At 48.9% G+C, this 19060-nt stretch overlaps 1 protein-coding gene across 1 annotated transcript; it reads right to left on the reverse strand.

Moving 5' to 3' along the window:
* Positions 1–10959: 10959 nt before the first annotated feature.
* Positions 10960–17913, reverse strand: Myorg (myogenesis regulating glycosidase (putative)). The gene is made up of 2 exons (XM_059254141.1): positions 17729–17913; positions 10960–14408 (listed from the first exon to the last, which is right to left on the reverse strand). The coding sequence occupies exon 2, from the start codon at positions 14351–14353 to the stop codon at positions 12203–12205; it is 2151 nt and encodes a 716-aa protein (XP_059110124.1). The 5' UTR covers positions 14354–14408; positions 17729–17913; the 3' UTR covers positions 10960–12202.
* Between the last annotated feature and the right edge of the window lie 1147 nt (positions 17914–19060).

The raw sequence follows: 19060 nt of genomic DNA on the forward strand, positions 1-19060 counted from the left end.
CCAGAGGATCTGGTGTTCTCTTCTGGCTCCATGGCACAAGGCATGCATATGGTCTGCAGACACATATGCAGGCAAAACACCCATACATGTAAAGTGAAAATAAGCAAACCTTTAAAAAAGAAAAAAAATAGGGAATGGTTGCTAGTACTCACTTCTGGATTTATTACCAAACATGATAACTATATCTGCTACCAGTATTTTTCTTTCTTCTTCTTCTTCTTCTTCTTCTTCTTCTTCTTCTTCTTCTTCTTCTTCTTCTTCTTCATTATTATTATTGCTGTTGTTATTATTGTTGTTATTAGTATTATTATTACTACTATTACTACTACTACTTGACAAAGTCTCTAATCCCAGGCTGTCCTCAAACTCATTATGGCTAAGGATGACCTTGAGCTTTTTTTTTTTTTTTTTTTTTTTTTTTTAAAGATTTACTTATTTATTTATTATGTACACAGTGTTCTGCCTGTATGTCTGCCTGCAGGCCAGAAGAGGGCACTGGATCTCCTTACGGATGGTTGTGAGCCACCATATGGTTGCTGGGAATTGAACGCAGGACCTCTGGAAGAACAGCCAGTGCTCTTAACCGCTGAGCCATCTCTCTAGCCCCCCTCCCCTTTTTGAGACAAGATCTCACTATGTAGTTCTTTGGCTAGCCTGGAATTTGTAACGTACACCTGGCTGGCCTTGAACTCACAGAGATCTACCTGAATCTGTCTCTAGTGCTGAGTTTAAAGAGGAACTTGCCATGCCCAGTGTATGTGGTGCTAGCCCTCTATCAACAGAGCTTTACCCCACCCCATGTAGAATATTTTCAAAAAAATGTTAAGAGAATGAACATTAAATGTTCAAAAATGGCAACAAGGTGAGGTGTATGATAATTAACTAGATTAAACCATTACACAATTCGCTTGCTCACGCGCCCGTGTGTGTGTGTGTGTGTGTGTGTGTGTGTGTGTGTGTGTGTATACTTTAAAACAAAGTGTTGTGAAGCTGAGTGGTGGTGGCGCATGCCTTTAATCTCAGCACTCAGGAGGCAGCGGATCTTTGTGAGTTCCAGGCCAGCCTGGTCTACAAAGCAAGTTCTAGGAAAGCGAGAGCTGTTACACACAGAAACCCTGTCTCAAAAAACCAAAAACCAAAACAACAACAACAAAAACAAACAAACAAAAAACATGTTGTAAAGAATAGATACATTAGAAAATAAGTTTTGGAAACAAATGTTTCTGGTTGAGAAAACAAGGAATGATAATTGTCCTCTTATTTCTGTTGTATGAGTTTTCCAAGTTTTCTAAAATGCTGATATATTACCTTTGTACAAGTTATAGCTTTTTAAATGTTTTGTTTCTATTTATTGTGGCTGTTAGTAAAAGGCGTGTTTATTTATTTTTGTTTTGTTCCTTAGTTTTTTTAAAGAATACTAATGAAAAAATTTTTTAGATTTATGTGTTTTTATTTCCTATTGTGTTTTGCCTCAGTGTCCACCACCTGTGTGCAGTGCCCAAGAAGGCCAGAAGAGGGCATTAGATCCCCTAGAAGTGTCATTCAGAAGGCTGTGAGCGGCCTGTGGATGCCAGGAATTGAATCTAAGTCCTCAGGAGCAGCCCATGCATTTAACCACTGAGCATCTCTCCAGCTCCTGTTTTTTTAGTTTTGTGAGACAATTTTTTTCAACTATGTAGCCCAGGTTGCCCTCAAACACACAATCCTCCTGCTTCAGCTTTCTGGGTGCTAGAAGTACAGGCATATAATGCCACACACAGCTTAAAAGGCAAATTTTTGAAAAGAGATTTTGTTCCTGTAAGAAAAACAACTGGTTTGGGTGTGAGCAGAAAATATTCAAACTCTGGCAAAATTGTTTATGAGCAGATGTAGTTTGTAGCAGTATGAAGCTTCAAAGGGCTGAGAAATAGGAAAAGAAGGACCAAAAACAATGGAAACTTTCTCTCAATTAAAAGGGACATTCAAGTTAGTTATTCCTTCCCAAGAGCAGATCGAACTTCACGCAGAAACACACAACGGGTAAACTGTGTTGCTCTAAGGGTAAAACAGTAACAGGTGGAAAAGGCTAGAAGCAGATTTCTAGTTTCTGTTTATTCTAGAATGAACAGTCTCACTCTGTACTTGGGCTGACCTGGAACTCACATGTAGTCCAGGCTGACCTTGAATTGGAGGTGACCCTCTTGCCTTGGTATCCTGAGTGCTGGGATTCACGACATATGCCACCACACCTGGATTGGAGGCTTTTAAAAAAAATAATTGAGACATAATTTATATATAATAGAGTACATCTTTTTTTTTTTTTTTCTGAGACAGAGAGAGGGTCTTATTACAAAGCTTTGGCTGGCCTGGAACTCACTCTGTAGACCAGGCTGGCCTTGAACTCACAGAGATCCATCTACCTTTACCTTCCAAGTGCTGGGATTAAAGGTGTGTGCCACTACCCTGAGCAGTATAACATTTCAAAAAGTATAATTTAGTAGTTTTTCTTTATTCACGAGGCTGTGTAATTATCACCACCACTGCCTAATTTTAGAAGATTCTCAACACTCAAAAAAAGAAACTTTCATACCTCTTAGTAAGCATTCTCGTGTTCTCTTGGCTACCACTTACCCTACTTCCTTTATGTAGATTTCCCCATTCTCAGTAAGGGAGCATGGCAGTGCACACCTGGAACCCAGTGTGTGGGAGGTGCAGGAAGAAGGAACAGGAGTCCAGGGTCCTCCTCAGCAGCTAGAGAGTCCAAGGCCAGCCTGGGCTACTTGAGACTCCATCTCAGAACAAAACAAAACAAACCCCAGTAAGTAAGTATATAAGGTGAATCATACAATTTGTGACTTTTTGTGTTTTGCTTTTTTTTGGTCACATAGCATGTTTTCAAGGTTTACTCATGTTATAATATGTGTCATTACCTCATTCCACTTTTATGATTATAGCTTTGTTGAAATATAGTTCATATACTGTATGGAACACCCATTTTAAAGTACACAGTTGAAGGGTTTTAATATATAAACTGAGATGAGAAATTACAATTTTAGTTTTTTTTGTTTGTTTGTTTGTTTTTTTTTTTTTTTGAGACAGAGTTTCTCTATGTAGCCCCGGCTGTCCTGAAACTCACTTTGTAGAACAGGCTGACCTCGAACTCAAGAGAGTTCCACCTGCCTCTGCCTCCCAAGTGCTAGGATTAAAGGTGTGTGCCACCCCCACCTGGCACAATTTTAGAGCATTTTAATCACCCTTCAAAAACCAAAACCCAAAAACTCATAACCATCAGCAATTAAGCTACTTCTTCCAAACCTTAGGCAAGTACCAATCTACTTTCAGTCCCTTATAAATTTGCCTGTTCTGGACATGCCATATAGTGACTTATACAATTTGTAGTCTTTTGTGACTAGTGTCTTCAGGGGTCATTCATTTTGTAGTGTTTATTAGTATTTCATATTCCCAATTTGAGTTGTTCCTTTTTTTTTAGCTGTTATTAAAAATGCTCCAAGTTCTGTGAATAAAACTTTATTTCCTTGGATATAACTAAATATAGAATTGCAGTATCAGGGCTGGAGAGATGGCTCAGAGGTTAAGAGCACTGCTTGCTCTTCCAAAGGTCCTGAGTTCAATTCCCAGCAACCACATGGAGGCTCACAACCATCTGTAATGAGAACTGGCGCCCTCTTCTGGTCTGCAGGGATACATGCAGGCAGAATACTGTATACATAATAAATAAATAAATCTTTAAAAAAAAAAAAAAAAAAAAAGAATTGCAGTATCAGGTGGTACCTATGTCTAGCCTTTGAGATACTTCTAGACTGGTTTTAAAGTGTCTGTGCTTCTTACAGGTCCACCGGTGATGTTTGAGGACTGGAATATCTACACAGTCTCTCCAACATCATTTATGTTTTAGTCAATGAAGAGACACCATGACTACAGCAACTCTTACAAAGGAAAACATTTAACTGGGGCTGGCTTACAGTTCAGAGGTTTAGTTCATTGCTGTCATGGTGGGAAGCACGGTGGCACACGGTGCAAGAGAGGTAGCTGAGAGTTCTACATCAGCAGGCAGCAGGAAGAAACAATCAGCCAACTAGGCCTGGCTTGAGCTTCTGAAACCTCAAAGCCCACTCCCATGGTGACACAATTCCTCCGACAAAGCCACACCTACTCTGACAAGGACACATGGCCTTATCTTTTCAAATAATGCCACCCCCTAAGGGGCCATTTTCATTCAAACCACCACAGTTATATATGATTTTTAAAAATTATTATTATAGGCACCCTAATGAGGATGAAGAGGTATCTCAGTGATTTTATCCTTACTGTCCTGGTGGAATATCATTTTAAATATCTTTTCATATATTTATCAGTAATTATCCAGTCATCAGGCTTGGTGGCAAGTCCTGTATCCACTGAGCTATCTGCCAGCCTTCCTTTTGCTTTCTTTTTTTTTTTTTTTTTTTTTTTTTTGTTTTATCGAGACAGGGTTTCTCTGTGTAGTTTTGGTGCCTGTCCTGGATCTCACTCTGTAGACCAGGCTGGCCTCGAACTCACAGAGATCTGCCTGCCTCTGCCTCCCAAGTGCTGGGATTCAACGTGTGCACCACCACCACCCAGCTTGAGACTCTGGTTTTTTTTTTGTTTTGTTTTTTTGTTTTTTTGTTTTTTAAAGATTCCTAGGAAATGCATGCTGTAGTGACTGCTCAGCCCACTGTTCCCCTTCAGATACTAAACTATTCTCTAAAAAAGAAATGAAAAGGCTCTGCAGGGCATGGTGGCACACACCTTTAACCCCAGTGCTGCAGAGGAAGAGGCAGGCAGATGTCTGTTTGAGGCCAGCCTGGCCTACCAAGTGAATTAGGACCACACAGTGAAACCTTGCCTCGAAACAAACAAACAGATTTATTTCCATTGTGTTTATAAGTTTGCATGTGTGAGTGCATGCCATGTGTATGCAGGTGTTATCAGAGGCCGGAAGAGAACATCAGAGTCCTTGGAGCTGGAATTACAGGCAGTTATGAGCCATATGACATGGGTGCTGGGAACCAAACCCCTGTCTTTTGGAAGAGCAGCAAACACTCTTAACTGCTGAGCTATCTCTCCAGACTGCTCCCCTCCACCCAAACTATTCTTGGAAAAAGAAAAAAATGATAATTCCTTAACTGGAAGTGAAGTTCAGTGGTTGAATGTTTGCTTAGCATACAAGAGACCCAGTAAACACACACACACACACACACACACACACACACACACACACACACAAATGTTTTATTTCTGGATTCTCAAACCTATTCCATTGAACGATCTTTTTCCCCTATTTTTAAAGCTGGTGCATAGGTTCACATACAGGGTTTTACCTGTATGTGAGCCTATGCACCAGGTGAGCATTTGGTACCGTTGGAGGCCAGAAGAGGGAGTCAGATCCACAGAACTGGAGTGACAGATGGTTGTGAGCCATCATCATGTGGCTCCTGGGAACTGAACCCAGGTCTTCTGGAAGAGCAGCTGGTACTTGAAGTCACCGAATCATCACCTACCCCCTCATTTTTCAATTTTTAAAATATCAGTGTGTGTGTGTGTGTGTGTGTGTGTGTGTGTGTGTGTGTGTGATTCAGGGTAGGAGTGGGGGGTTGCACACGTACCACAGTGCGCATGTGGAGGTCAGAGGACAACTTTGTGGAGTCAGTTTTTTCCTTCCACCTCTACGAGGATTCTGGGGATTGAACTGAGGGTGTCTGGCTAGCATAGCGCACTTTTACCCAGTGAGATGTCGGCTCACCATTCCTAGATGATATGTCTAGCTTTTGTTTTGTTTTTCTAGACAGGATCTCACTATAGCTCTTGCTGTCCTGGCACTCACTATGGAGACCAGAGCTCCAGCTGCCTCTGCCTCCCGAGTGCTGGGATTAAAGGCCTGGCCACTATGCCTGACAGTGTATGTCTCTCTCAATGCTAGTGCTAGCATCACATGATCATTATCATAGGTTTGTAATAAGTAATGAATTGAGAAGTATGAATCCTCCAACTTTGTTCTTTTTCAAGATTGCCTTGGCTATTCTGGGTCCCTTAGGTTTCCCTACGAATTTTATCTATTTATTCACTTGTTTATTTATTTTTGATACAGGGTCTCACTTTGAGCTCTGGCTGGCCTGGAACTCACAAGGTTGGCCTTGACCTTACAGAGCTCCACTTGCCTCTGCCTCTCAAGTACTGGGACTGGGTTGAAGGTGTATGCCACCACATCCAGCTTCCTATGAATTTTAGATCGACATGTTGATTTCCACAAATAATTTAGCTGGGATTTTGGTAAGTATTATACTGAATCTATAGATTAGTGAAGTATTGCCATCTTCATAGTAGTAAATATTACAATTTATGACCATGTCTTCACTTCTATCTATGTTATTTTTAATGTCTTTCAACAATGTGTACAGTTGCAATGTATAGCCTTACATTTCTTTTGCTTATTCCTTTAAAAAGTATTTTAAGTCAGGCACAGAGGCTGATGATAAGTCAGGCTCATGCCTCTAATCCTAGCACTTGAGAGGCTGAGGCAGGAGAATTACTTCAATTTCAAGGCTAGCACGGACTATATAGTGAGTTTGAGGTCAGCTTGTGGTACAGTATGAGAACCTGCCAAATGTATTGGCGGTGGAGGCAGGGCGACCAGGAGTAGGAGTTAGGTCAGGACCATTCTATAGTGAAACTGAGGCCTGTCTGGGCTACATGAGACTGTCTCAAAAACTTAAATAAGCATAGTACGATGACTGAATAGCAATGTTAATTGAAAATAAGTTGAGTTTTGCCTTTGATATTTCTAAGAAACTTATACAAAAAAAGCACTTTTTGATAAGACAGTGTTTTGAGGTAGGGACTTTAAGCCTGACCCTGCACCATAAAGTTCTAGCCTGGTTTCCAAGCCATGCTGGAAAATGTTGGGTCCAGGTAGAATCATCAGTGGTCAGGGTTAGGGCACACGTCAGTGAGGTACCTAAGAGTAGAGTTTAAACATAGTAGGATGGGCGGGGTGGTGGCGGCACATGCGGACTCAGGAGGCAAGAGGCAGGTGGATCTCTGTGAGTTTGAGACCAGCCTGGTCTACAGAGCAAGTTCCAGGACAGCCAGGGCTACACAGAGAAACCCTGTCTCAGAAAACAAACCACCATAGTAGGATGGAAAAGCTAAGCATGGGCCCCGGAAAAGGAAGAGGGAGTGAGTATCCCATGTGGAACAGACTAAAACCCAAACTGAACCAACTAGGGCCTGGTCCATAAAGACTGCGAGGTTTAGAAAGCGACCACTGGGGCTGGAGAGATGGCTCAGAGGTTAAGAGCACTGACTGTTCTTCCAGAGGACCTGAGTTCAATTCCCAGCAACCACATGGTGCCTCACAACCATCTGTAATGAGATCTGGTGCCCTCTTCTGGCCTGCAAGCATACACGCAGGCAGAACATTGTATACATAATTAATAAATAAATCTTAAAAAAAAAAAAAAAAAAAAAAAAAAAAAAAAAAAAAAGAAAGCGACCACTATCTCTTTTCATATCTCAGACACAAAGAAGAATGCTCGTGGAACGACATGAAATGACGTCTTTTCTAGGGCGCAGGGTGGACATCTGCTGGGTGCCTGGGTAAATACCTGCGGCAGAGAAGAGGGTGGTTTACCTCCTTGATTTTAGATGTGCTTTCACCTCAGAGGATAGAGAGGGGGGAAAGCTTCAACGTCTTCTTCAATTTGGGGCCTTCCAAAATCCAGATCTACTTCTCCTGGAAGCTTACCCCAATAACCATCCATCCTGTTTCCTGCCAGGGCCCAGAGGTGCTCTTTCTGGACTCCCCCTTTTTTCCTCACTTCTACCTCCTCCACCTAGGGTGAAGATACAACTGACGGGCTTAGCCCCACAAGGGAGGCCTAAGTTTTCCTCTCCTAGGACACAGAGGCTCTGGGAAATCCAAATGCCCTCTGGATCACGCCAACAATGGCTTACGTGTCTGCAGAAGGTACTCGTTTGCTGAATTGGAGACCTTAAGACATGAAGTCTAGTAGAAATTCCTGTGCAGGTGTGGGAGCTGTGGCGCATGTCTCCTTCACGTCTTCCAGGCTGAATCCTGTCATCGTAGCCTTTGGTCTGACCCAGCTCTACTAATTGGAGGGCTGGAGGGTGGTGCCAGCTTCCTCCTGCTGCCCCCTTGAGGCCGCGATGTCGGTAGGTAGTCAGAACTCAGACCCTTCTATACCCTCACTCCACTCAGCCTTGTGAATCTGGAATGGGAAGGCACCTGGGAGGGAAAAAGCTGTCCAAAGAGAGAGAGGACAAGGGCACAACTTTCCACATCCTCTAGACTGGGCACACCCAGGGACAGGGCCTCCTTCTGCGTCATTCCCTTCTCCTCCAATGCCACTTAGGTCTGGCCACCCAAAGCTGAATAGCTCCCCTCTTATCAAGCTGCTGGAAAGATCCTTGGGCTTACTGAAGTAAATGATTAGCTTTAAGATTAAAACAAAAAACAAAAAAACCCAGGCTGTGCCTTGGAGCTGGGGTGTACCCTGTGGGGGTTGTTAGCAGAAACCCTTGGAGCCAAACAATGGAAGGAAAGGAAACCACCCAGTGGCCACTGCATTTTCCTTCTAGGCTAAGTCTGAGCAGACCTCTCCTAGCAAGGGACAGTTGGACAGTTGCCCCCAGGATAGGAGGCAGTGTTTCTTCAAATGCTTTTCAACATAGACTTATATGACCCGAGAATATGGGTGAAACAAGGCCTGGAGAAGGACCAGATCTTAGAAGGTTTGAACCCCGACCAGAACACCACCCCACCAGGGACATGATTGAACCTTGGAGAGCTCTCCTTGACTGCTGTGTGGGTTGGACAAGATCAAACGTGTTCAGGGTGGCATGGTTGGAGACATGTTGCGTGGGATGGACTTGAAGGTCTGTTAGTAGAATGTGGCTGAGAAGGTCTGAAGTGGGGAATGTCGCTGGAGTCCTAGAGTTCAGACTCTAGGGATGCTGACAAATCTGACTCCAAAACAGAGAACTAGTGAAAAGCAGGAAAGGAATTTTAATCAGCATAACTCTACTAGGAAGCCAAGGGGGGCTGTGTCTTCAGCCCTGCATAAGAGGTGCTCATAGTAGCTCCCAGATTACGTAGGAAAGGGACAGAATCCAGAGCAAGAAGCATGCACAGTTAGCCAACTCTGGTCCAACTGTGGTCTGGTTGATCATTATCTCAGGATTGGTCTGGCAGGCCTTGTTCAGTTGCCTGCGGGTAGGGGTAGTTTTGATCCTTGACACAGATGTTTATCCGGGGGCTCTGTTCCTGGAATCCACCCGCCTGTAAGAGAATGACCCCATGCAAAGGAAACAGGTGCAAAGCAGAGGCATCACACCAGGCTTTTGTGCCGCCCTTTAGTTAACCCATTGAGCACCTGGAGGGCCGAGTGAAGAGTCAGTGCTTTTAGCAACCCCCCTTTAAGTCTTTGTTCAACAGTGGCCAGAGGATGGAGAGGCCAGTCTCACCCTGGATTTGGGGAAGGAGAAGGGTCCTGGGGGCTTGTGGAGGAGACCCAGCAGAATGCTTGCTCTGGATCCAGAGCAAGAGTCAGAGACACTTTACTCAGAAGTGGGGGAATGACAGACAAAATTCTCTTAGAAAACTCACTTGGCTAAAGCTTAACCCACTCATAATCCATGCCGAAGCCCCCTTCGGTGGCCATTCAGGTCCTCCCCATTACCTCTAGAGAAGGGGGTTCCAGATTGCTGTATGTCACCCCTACCGCACATACACAACAGCCTAGGTGCAGGAAGAGAGTAGCAACACAAGGCCTTTTGGAGCAATGTCAGGCTTCTCAGATGCAGTGTACAGGGAGAGAGACAAACTGGAACTGCATAAGAGGTACGGCAGGGGTGGGACAGGGCAAGGCAGAAGGGGCTGGAGAGGCGGTCAGTAGTTAAGAGCATTGGTTGCTCTTACAGAGAACATGGGTTCAATTCCCAGCACCCACATGATGGCACACAACTATCCGTCATGCTAGTTCCAGAGGACCTGTTGTCCTTTTCTGACCTCCACAAGCACCAGGCATGCATGCAGTACATGCAGTACATGCAGTACATGCAGGCAAAACACTCATATGCATAAACAGTAAGTCTTTAAAAATCCCAAAGAATCCTTGTTTCTAAGCAAGAAAACAACAAATATTACTCCAATAGCTGTCTTTTATTGAGCACCTACTTTGTGCTAGGCACTTTCCATATATCTGTGCTTGTTATTAAAATGACCTTGGAGGTAGGCATGATCATCACTTTTACATAGAAAGAAAAAAAACTGAGGCTCAGTGGGGTTCAGGGCTTCTTCAAGGTCACCCAGCTGATTGACAACGAAGACCAGGGACGTAGCTCGCTGGAAGAGGGCTGCTTAGTATGCTTGGAGCCTGGGTTCTAGCTTCAGCCTTGCCACCGAAAAGAAACAAAGGAATTGGCACTGGAGCCCGGCGTCTGTGGGAGCCCTGAAGCCCAGGGCTTTTCACCCAGAGAAATTAGGGATCCGGGCCCAGGCTTGGTTGCCAGAGCCACTGAGGGAAGCCGAGCTCCACCTCATTTTCCACCATCTCTGGCAAGCCGCTCCTCCAGACTTAGCCACAGAGTCAGGAAAAACTCACCCTGGCTGGAGCTGATCTTAGAACAGGAGGATTACCGAGATGAAAGACCTTCCCTGATACACGTGTTGGCAGGTGTCAGGGTGTAATGTCACTCACGCGCCGAACACATCACTGCCGGGGTAAGAACACAGCTAGCTCCCTTTCAGGCCACACGTGAGCATGTGTGCACAGTGAGACAGCTGAGTAATCCGAAAGGGCTGTTTCTTTCCTACAGCGGTTGACCTCAGCTTGGCAGGCTTGCCAGTGAGTGCCCACCGAGTCACCTCCTCAGCCCAGCTCTAGTGTTTTAGTGTTTTCAACTCTTTTTTTTTTTTTTTTTTTTTTTTTGAGCTGAGGATCGAACCCAGGGCTTTGCGCTTGCTACTGAGCTAAATCCCCAACCTGTGTTTTGAACTCTTAAACTGGGGCTGACATTCTCCTAGGGAAACCATCTGGAACGCGCTCAACAATCAAAGCCTTGAGTTGGTTCCTGCATCCTCCTCCCTCTAGGCTTATCCAGCCTCAGAGATATTCCGTTCATTCTGTGGACTCAGAGATCCATGGTGGGCACCTCTCTCCTCTCCCCCACCCCTCTCTCAGATACGAGTATGTGTACACATACACACATAGACACAAGTTCTTGAATTAAGGCATGAGTCTGACCTGCATGGCCCTGCAAGTCTGCCCATTAGGCACTTCTGGCCCAGGGCTGGGTCCAAAGTTGAGTCCAGTATATACACAAACAGGTTAGTGCAGTGTTCTGAGTCTCTTCACAGAGACAATTAGTCCAGGCTGAGCCCAGCTCTCCTGCTGCTTAGGAAGAGACCTTTTGCTTCCTTGTCAGCTGGCCAAACCAAACATCTGTATCTTTCTTCCATCTGGGACCAGGTCAATCACTGCTCAGATGTGTGCTGGGAACTCAGGGCCTAGCTGCTGTCACCAAGAACGTATACTTTCTTTTCTTTTTTTTTTTTTTGTTTTTCGAGACATGGTTTCTCTGTGTAGCTTTGGCTGTCCTGGAACTGGCTCTGTAGGCCAGGATGGCCTTGAACTCGGAGATCCACTTGCCTCTGCCTCCCAAGTGCTGGGATTAAAGGTGTGCACCACCATCGCCCAGCTAAAGGTACACTTTCTAAATATGGTAGGAAACTATTGGGGAATTTTTGCAGAGAATCGGTTCCTCATCTCAGAGGACAAAGATGGCTACAAAGGCCAGGGGACGGAGAGGTTTCTCTGTGTGCTCTTAAAACCAGACCCTGTGTAACAGAAAGAACAGACCTTTGTCCTCTGAATTCTCGGGCCTCCAACCCAGGGAAGAGGTTTCTAAAGACTGGAGTGAATGTCCGGGCCGCCGTGGGGGCTGTTAGGATTGTGCACTGGGACAGGAGGAGGTTGCTTCGGTACTTGTCCCAGGTCTCACCTACAGCTGTTGGCTGGAGCACTTCTACATCAGTGCCCATTTCCTAGGCGGAATAGAGGTGGGGACTTCCCGAGGGTGCACCATTCGGGTGTGGTAAAGAATTAAAAATCTGCATGAAGGCTGGGGTTAGGACTGTGGGATTCCTAGGTCTTGAAATGGGTCAGGACGCCCAGGTGAAATAGGCGACCTCGTCCAGGTCGACGGGGTAATCCGTGAGCAGCACCGGCGTCTTGTCAAAAAGCTCACCCTTGTAGCTGCGCCACTTGCCGGCGGGCAGATAGACGTCGCGCTCCTGCTTACCAGGCTCCAGCACCGGCGCCACCAGCAGCGTATCCCCAATGAGGAACTGCGAGTCGATGCGGTGAGCCGTTTCATCCCCCGGTGCGATCCACCACAGGGGGCGCACGATGGGGTCGCCAGTGTCGGTGACCTCACCAGCCAGCTCGAGCAGCAGTGGCGCCACGAGCGAGGCGCGCAGAGCGGCGAACTTGTGTGCGATGGCTACCACTTCTGCGTCGTACTGCCAGGGCGGGATCGAAAACTGCATGGCGGGCATGAAGGCCGCCACCTCCAGCCAGCGCACGTAGAGCTCGCGCTCCGGCCCCGGCCCCTCTTGGCGGCCGGCTGTGCGCTCCGGCACCGCGTTGCCACCCACCATATCCGGCAGGATGAACGGATAGCCCAGCATACTGACCGTGAGCACGGCGGGGATAAGAGAGCGCAGCCCCAGGTCGTAGCCCCATACCGAGTCGCGGTCCACCAGGCGGAAGAAGCAGGAGATGTTCTGGGACTGGTACCCGACGCGGACCTCGGCTAGCGAGAAGAAGGGCAACGCCATCTCGGTGTACCGCCGGCTCCACACACTGGGGTCGGACAGAGGCCTGTAGGTGCTGAAGTCCCGGGGCAGATAGCTGACCTCACCCGCGTCGAACTTAAAGGAGGCCACGTTGTAGCGTGAGCGCAGGCGCCGTAGGTGTCCCTGGAACCAGTCTCGGGCCTCTGGCCGCGTGAAGTCCAGTACCGCGCCGATGCCGTTCCACCAGCGCACCAGCGCCGGCAGCCGGCCCGTGGGCTCGCGCACGAACAGCTCACGCTCCACGCCCTCGCCGAAGCGCGACGAGTTGTAGTTGACGAACGGATGCACCCAAAGGGTGACGCGGAAGCCAGCCTCCCGCAGGCGGCGGAACATGTCCGTGGCATTGGGGAACTTGCCCTCGTCGAAATCGAAGTCGCCATAGGCGGGTGTGTACATGTCATCGATTTCCAGGTGGCTGCTGTTGAAGCGGTGCTGGCGGATCTGCTGGGCGAACTGCAGCACCTTGTTCTGGTCCACGGCGCGCCCATACAGCGCCCACGTGGACCAGATGGGGTCTCGGAAGGCCTCTGCTGCTGGTACCCTGGATGGCTTGTTGAAGTAACGCCGAACCATGTACTTGTGGATGGAGGTGACGTCTGAGCCCACGCACACGCGATAGCTGAGCTCTGGCGCTGCGGTACCGCCAGCTGGTGGCTTGTAAGATGTATCGTGGTAGCGTGCCTGGAGCCGCATGGAACGCTCGGTGCTGTTCCAGCCCAGGTGGAAGGGCACTGAGTCATTGACTTTGATGGCGGCCGCGCGTGAAGACAGCCAGTAGCGCTCTAGGATGCCCCCGAATGCGGCGTCAGAAGAGTAGACGTCGCTAGTGACAAAGGGCTGCGGCTCCTGATGGCCATCCAGGCGGATAGGCCAGTGCTGCGTCCTCATCTCTGCGCCGCCATACCAGTGCGCCGCCGCGTCTCCCAGAAACATGGCGTGCTCCACAGCACGCCCTGGGGTGGTTTCCTCCCAGCGCACGCGGTAGCACATGACAGTGTCCTTGGGTCGTACGGTCTGGATGAAGAAGTGCAACGGGCGCCCATCGGCCGTTCGGGAGCAGCCAAGCAGGGCACCCTCCCGGCTGCAAGAGTCAAGGTCCAGCTCACCCGAACGGAAGGCCAAGCGGAAGACTTGCTCACCCTTCTGGTTACGGATGGAGAAGCCACCACGGTTCAGGTCCAGCAGCTCTGCACGCAGGCGTTCGGCTTTGCGTAGCGAGGCGCTGTAGTAGCACCAGGCCACAACGGCCGCCAGCACCAGCAGCAGTCCCAATAACGCCGAGCCCAGCAGAGGCCTCAGCTCTTTGGTGGGCTTGGGTTTGGCAGGTGAAAAATTGTCAGGCAGGAAAGTGTACATGGTTGCTGCTGGGATGACTTTGAGACTTTTAGGGCCTGCGTTGCTACCAGGTCGGTGTCGGGGGTAGGCCTGGCTCTTCTCTCGAAGGTCCTGGGGCATTAGTCCCCGGCTAGACCCACCACACCAAGCCCATCTGAATCTGGCCTGCTGGAATCTGCAAAGGGGGAGAGAGAGCGGACACTGAGCTTTCTCTGCCACTGTATTTCCGTTTCTGCCGCCTAGAAGAGGGGCCTAAGAGCTTGACAGATGGCAAAGGCAGGGGCTCTTGTCCAGGACAGTCAGTGTCTTACCCCTCCTTTCTCTCAGGCCCTACTGCTTGCCAAACTGGTGAGAACTCTGTGAATGGAGAGAACCACGTGAATGAGAAAGTATGCCTCTGTCTTTTCCGGGTGGAAAAACAATCCCAGAGAATCGAGGCACTGTCCAGGATCACAGCATAAGCAGCCAGCCCCTGAAGGAGGACTGAAGAAGCCCTGGCTAAGAAGAGGGCCTACTCTACCACATGTAAGGCCATGGTAAGGGAGGGCGAATGGTCCAGCCAATTCCTCGAGACCCTTAACAGGGCAGTATGCTTGCTTCTCTGTCTCTAGAGAGGTAAGGACAAGAGGAAAAGGGACAGCTCAGTCGTGGAATTTGATCTTGAGTCCAGCTAGCTGGCTCTCTGGAAATTGAAGAAAGCACCCAAAGCCACATTTAGTCACAGAGACTGGTTTGGAGGAAGGTAGGACTGAGGTCCAACATTAGGGCTCAGGAAGGAGCTGGGCAAAGGATCTTGCTTCTCTGATCTGCCCCACTTTGCACACAAATTCTCCCTGGCTCCAAGCCACTAACCATCAAGTCCATTTCTTCTGCTCATCTTTCTTCTCTGCTCCCAGGAGAGAAGCTGTAAGCTGTACAGTCAAAGCTCAGGACACGATGTGGTTCCAGCCATGTCTTTACACAGCCCAGAAAAGTGTCCCTGACTCTGTAATCCTCCTGCCCTAACCTCTGGATAGCTGGGATTACAGTCATACGTCACCACATCTGAGCTCAGCTCCTTTTCTGATTCCATTTCCAGCCAGGCCTATCTATCCCAAGACTACTAGGCTCAGTCCCTAACCTAAACCCGCAAGTCCCCTGCCTTAAGATTCCAGCAGTCTATCCTGATAACCTCTCCTTAGCCTATCAGCTCTTCAGGGAATAGATACCCACCACCACACATAAATGTTCACACAAGGTCTACTAAACACTGAAATACGTCTGCAGGAAAATGTAGGCTTGGGGGAAGGTTTGTCTCAACCTTCTGCTAAAGGCCGCTAACTCTTCCTGTCTCAACCTTCAAGGGCAGAGTCCAACAAAGAAACACACCAGCCACGTGTGAACACAGGCAGACACACTACCAGCCAGTGGGTTGCCCAACTCCCCAGCTGGGGGAGAGGAGAGAGACTGGCAGTTGGTAATTAGTCGCTTCTCAGATGCCAGTGTCTGTCTGTCTGTCCAAATGTCTACCTGTCTGTCTGTCTCCAGTGACTTCCAAGGTGAAAAACTACTCAGACTCTCCTACTCGTCCAGCTCTCCCATGCAGAATCTGTCAAGAATGCCAGGTGCAGGGGCCAGAGAGCACAACTTTCAGAGGACCCAGGGTTCGAATCCTAACACCCACACGGCTGCTCACAACTGTCTATAACTCCAGTCCCAGGGGATCCAGTGCCCTTTTCTGGCTTCTGCAGGCACCGGGCACATACATGGTGCACATACATTCAGGCCAATACCCATACATATACAATAAAAAGAAATGAATCTTAAAGAATGTCAGGTCCAGATCAGAATTTTGATCCTAGAAGACAATAGCCAGCATCATTCTTTTCTTCTGTCTCTTTCTTTTTTCTTTTTTCCAGACAGGGTTCCTGGAACTCTCTTTGTAGACCAGGCTGGTCTCAGAGATTGGCCTGCCTCTTCCTCCCGAGTGCTGGCATTACCTTTTTTTTTTTTTTTTTTTTTTTTTTGGTTTTTTCAAGACAGGGTTTCTCTGTGTAGTTTCGGTGCCTGTCCTGGATCTCACGCTGTAGGCCAGGCTGGCCTCGAACTCACAGAGATCCGCCTGCCTCTGCCTCCCGAGTACTGGGATTAAAGGCTTGCGCCACCGCTGCCCGGCTGGCATTACCATTTTTATCCCTCCCCACAATTTTAATCTCTCCAGTCACTGCCCGACCCCAGTCTGGAACAGCCTCTTATTTCCTCTCCGCCTACACAATCTAGAGTTGTCCTAACTTCTTGTAGGTAGCATCGTCCTTTGTGATACTCTCACAAAGCTAAGAGGAACCCAAAGGAGACAGTAGGGGCCCAAGCCTGACCTTCTGTACACTTCCATCATTCACTCAACAACCAAGGCTACACTTTGGGCACTAAAGGGATTAAGAGGAGAGGGTCTGGTTCTGAATAGGAAAGACTCCCTCAGCCTCAAAACTTAATATGTAAGTTGGCCTTATCTTATGACCCCTGGGGGCCTGAAAGGCTCACTTCGGTGGTCTCAAAAGCCCTTTCAACGCGTGGGTTCCAAGAAGCAATTTTTAGAATTATTAGGTTCTTTGATGAAAGGACAGGAGCCCACGGATTTAAGTACCCACTTTGATGGGATCTCAGTGTGTTCTTCCAAAGGAACCCGCAGCATCCAATACCAACCACACCGTGAGCTGTTGTGTCCCCTTTCAGACGGGAAAACGGGGCTTGTCAGCAGGCACCCAGACAGCGAGGTGTCCTGGGGTCCGAAATCTTGCCTCCACCTTCCATAATGAGAGATGGGCGTGGACCAGTGAGGCTTGTGTTTTCCAGGGCTGCTGCAGCTTCTGCTTGCCGCAGGCAGTTCAGGAAGATTTTAGGGGTGCGAAAGGGGCAATTTAATGGCATCTGGTATTGCAGCTGTGGGGGAGGAACTCTGTGGCTCTAGCCTTAGTGGCGTTCAAGACCCCTGTAATCTGTCGCGTCTGCCATCTGGCCAAACACAGACTAAAGCTAGCAGGTGGGATCAGCCACCCTACCCCTAGGCTCAGCCTCAGAAGCCTCTTCCCGCCCGCTTCACACTCAACCTCAGCCTTGGCTGCCAACTCCTAGCCCACAGTTTAAGGGCGAGGGCCCAGCTCAGCCCAGCTGAGCCACTTAAGGCAGAGTCCTTTGTGGGACACAGTTGGGAGGGGAGTGGAAATGTCAAAGGCAATTCGATCCTGCCCATCTCCCTCCCCTGCTCAGGGACAGGAGCCACAAGGATCAAGTGACCGCTCTAACACAGCCTGGAATACTTCACACCCACCCTTGACGCCGCATCCCACACGGCCCAAAGGGGCAGAGGAAGGTCAAGGGACCCATCGCTCGCTGGGAACCTCTGGCCTAAGGAGGGGCTCAGGTGTCCTCTACCAACCAGAGAAAGTTCAGGAACTGTGCTCCTCAGGCAGCGCAGCACCCCGCATGCCTCAAAGGCCTCCCACTGGGCTCACTCACCGCAGTGACCACTACACGCAGGAAGGGGAGAAGGGATCCACCGGGTAGATTCTCTCTCCACGCTAGGAGAAGTTGAGCAGCCACAGCCCCTGCGGGTTGCTGCCTGGCTGGGCACCGTGGAGCCCCGCCTGCGCCCCGCCCCCCGGGCTACTCGGCCACGCCCAGCCGTCCAATGTGGCTTCAGACTTGGGACTCCGGCCCCTCCCCTGGCGCCCGGCCCCTCCCCCACAGCCTCCTGACGCTCCCAGTGCTTAGCCGAGACTTTCTTCTCACCGCCCTGGACTTTCTTCTCTGCCCTTTGGGCCAGCCTCTAGATTGGCGCCTCGTGGCTCCACCTCCTGCCTCAGGCTCCGCCCCGGCTATGAGAGCAGGCCGCCGCTAGCCTGGCTCATCCCCAGGCCTTATGGGAGATGTAGTTCTGAAGGAAGGAGGCGTTGCTTAATGTTGGGGTTCTTGCAACTCAGACTAGATCTGCCATGTGTAGGAGAGCACCGCAAGGTGAGGGGCAGAGCTAGCTGTGGTGGTTTGCATAAGAATGGCCCGCATAGGCTCATCTATCCTGGGCACGGTACTGTTTGAAAGGATTACAAGGATTAGAAGGCGTGACCTTGTTGGGGTAAGCATGGCCTTGTTGGAGGAAACGTATCGCTGGGAGTGGGCTGTGAAGGTTTGAAAAGCCCACTCCGGCTCAGAGTCTCTCTGACTGTCGATCAGGATGTAGACCTCTCAGCTCCTTCTCCAGCACCATGTCTGCCTGCCTTCCACGCTCCCCACCATGATGATAACGGACTAAACCTCTGAAACTGTAAGCAAGCTTCCAGTTAAGTGCTTTCTTTCATAAGAGTTGCTGTGGTCATGGTGTCTCTTCACAACAACGGAACAGTAGCTAAGAAGTCTTTGGGAATCCATTTCCTCTAGATGTGAGCAGCTAGATAATATGAAGAACTAACGCAGGGCCGGAGAGATGGTAAGCACATAAAGGCACTTGCCACCCAGCTAGCTGACCCAAGTTAGATCTCTGGAACCCACAGGGTGGAAGGAGAGAGCTGGGCTCCCACAGGTTGGCCTCTCATCTCCACACGACACCTATAATAAGTGTAAAAACAGGTATCGCAATTCTGGGAGGGCCTGCGCTCCCACTCCCCACTAATAATACCCCAGTCAAGCGCTCCACGGTGGGAGCGCTCCACGGTGGGAGCTTGTAGGCCCAGCCAGCCTGTCTTCTAAGCCTTCACTTCTCACAGGACCAGACCGGCAGTGCACCTGTTTCTGCTCAGTGTTTTGAAATGCCCACTCTCTGACCTATAATGTGTAGCTCTTTCTCTTATTAGT

The sequence above is a fragment of the Peromyscus eremicus genome, chromosome 2 (genome assembly GCF_949786415.1).
Source record: "Peromyscus eremicus chromosome 2, PerEre_H2_v1, whole genome shotgun sequence".
In the NCBI taxonomy this organism is placed as follows: Eukaryota; Metazoa; Chordata; class Mammalia; order Rodentia; family Cricetidae; genus Peromyscus; species Peromyscus eremicus.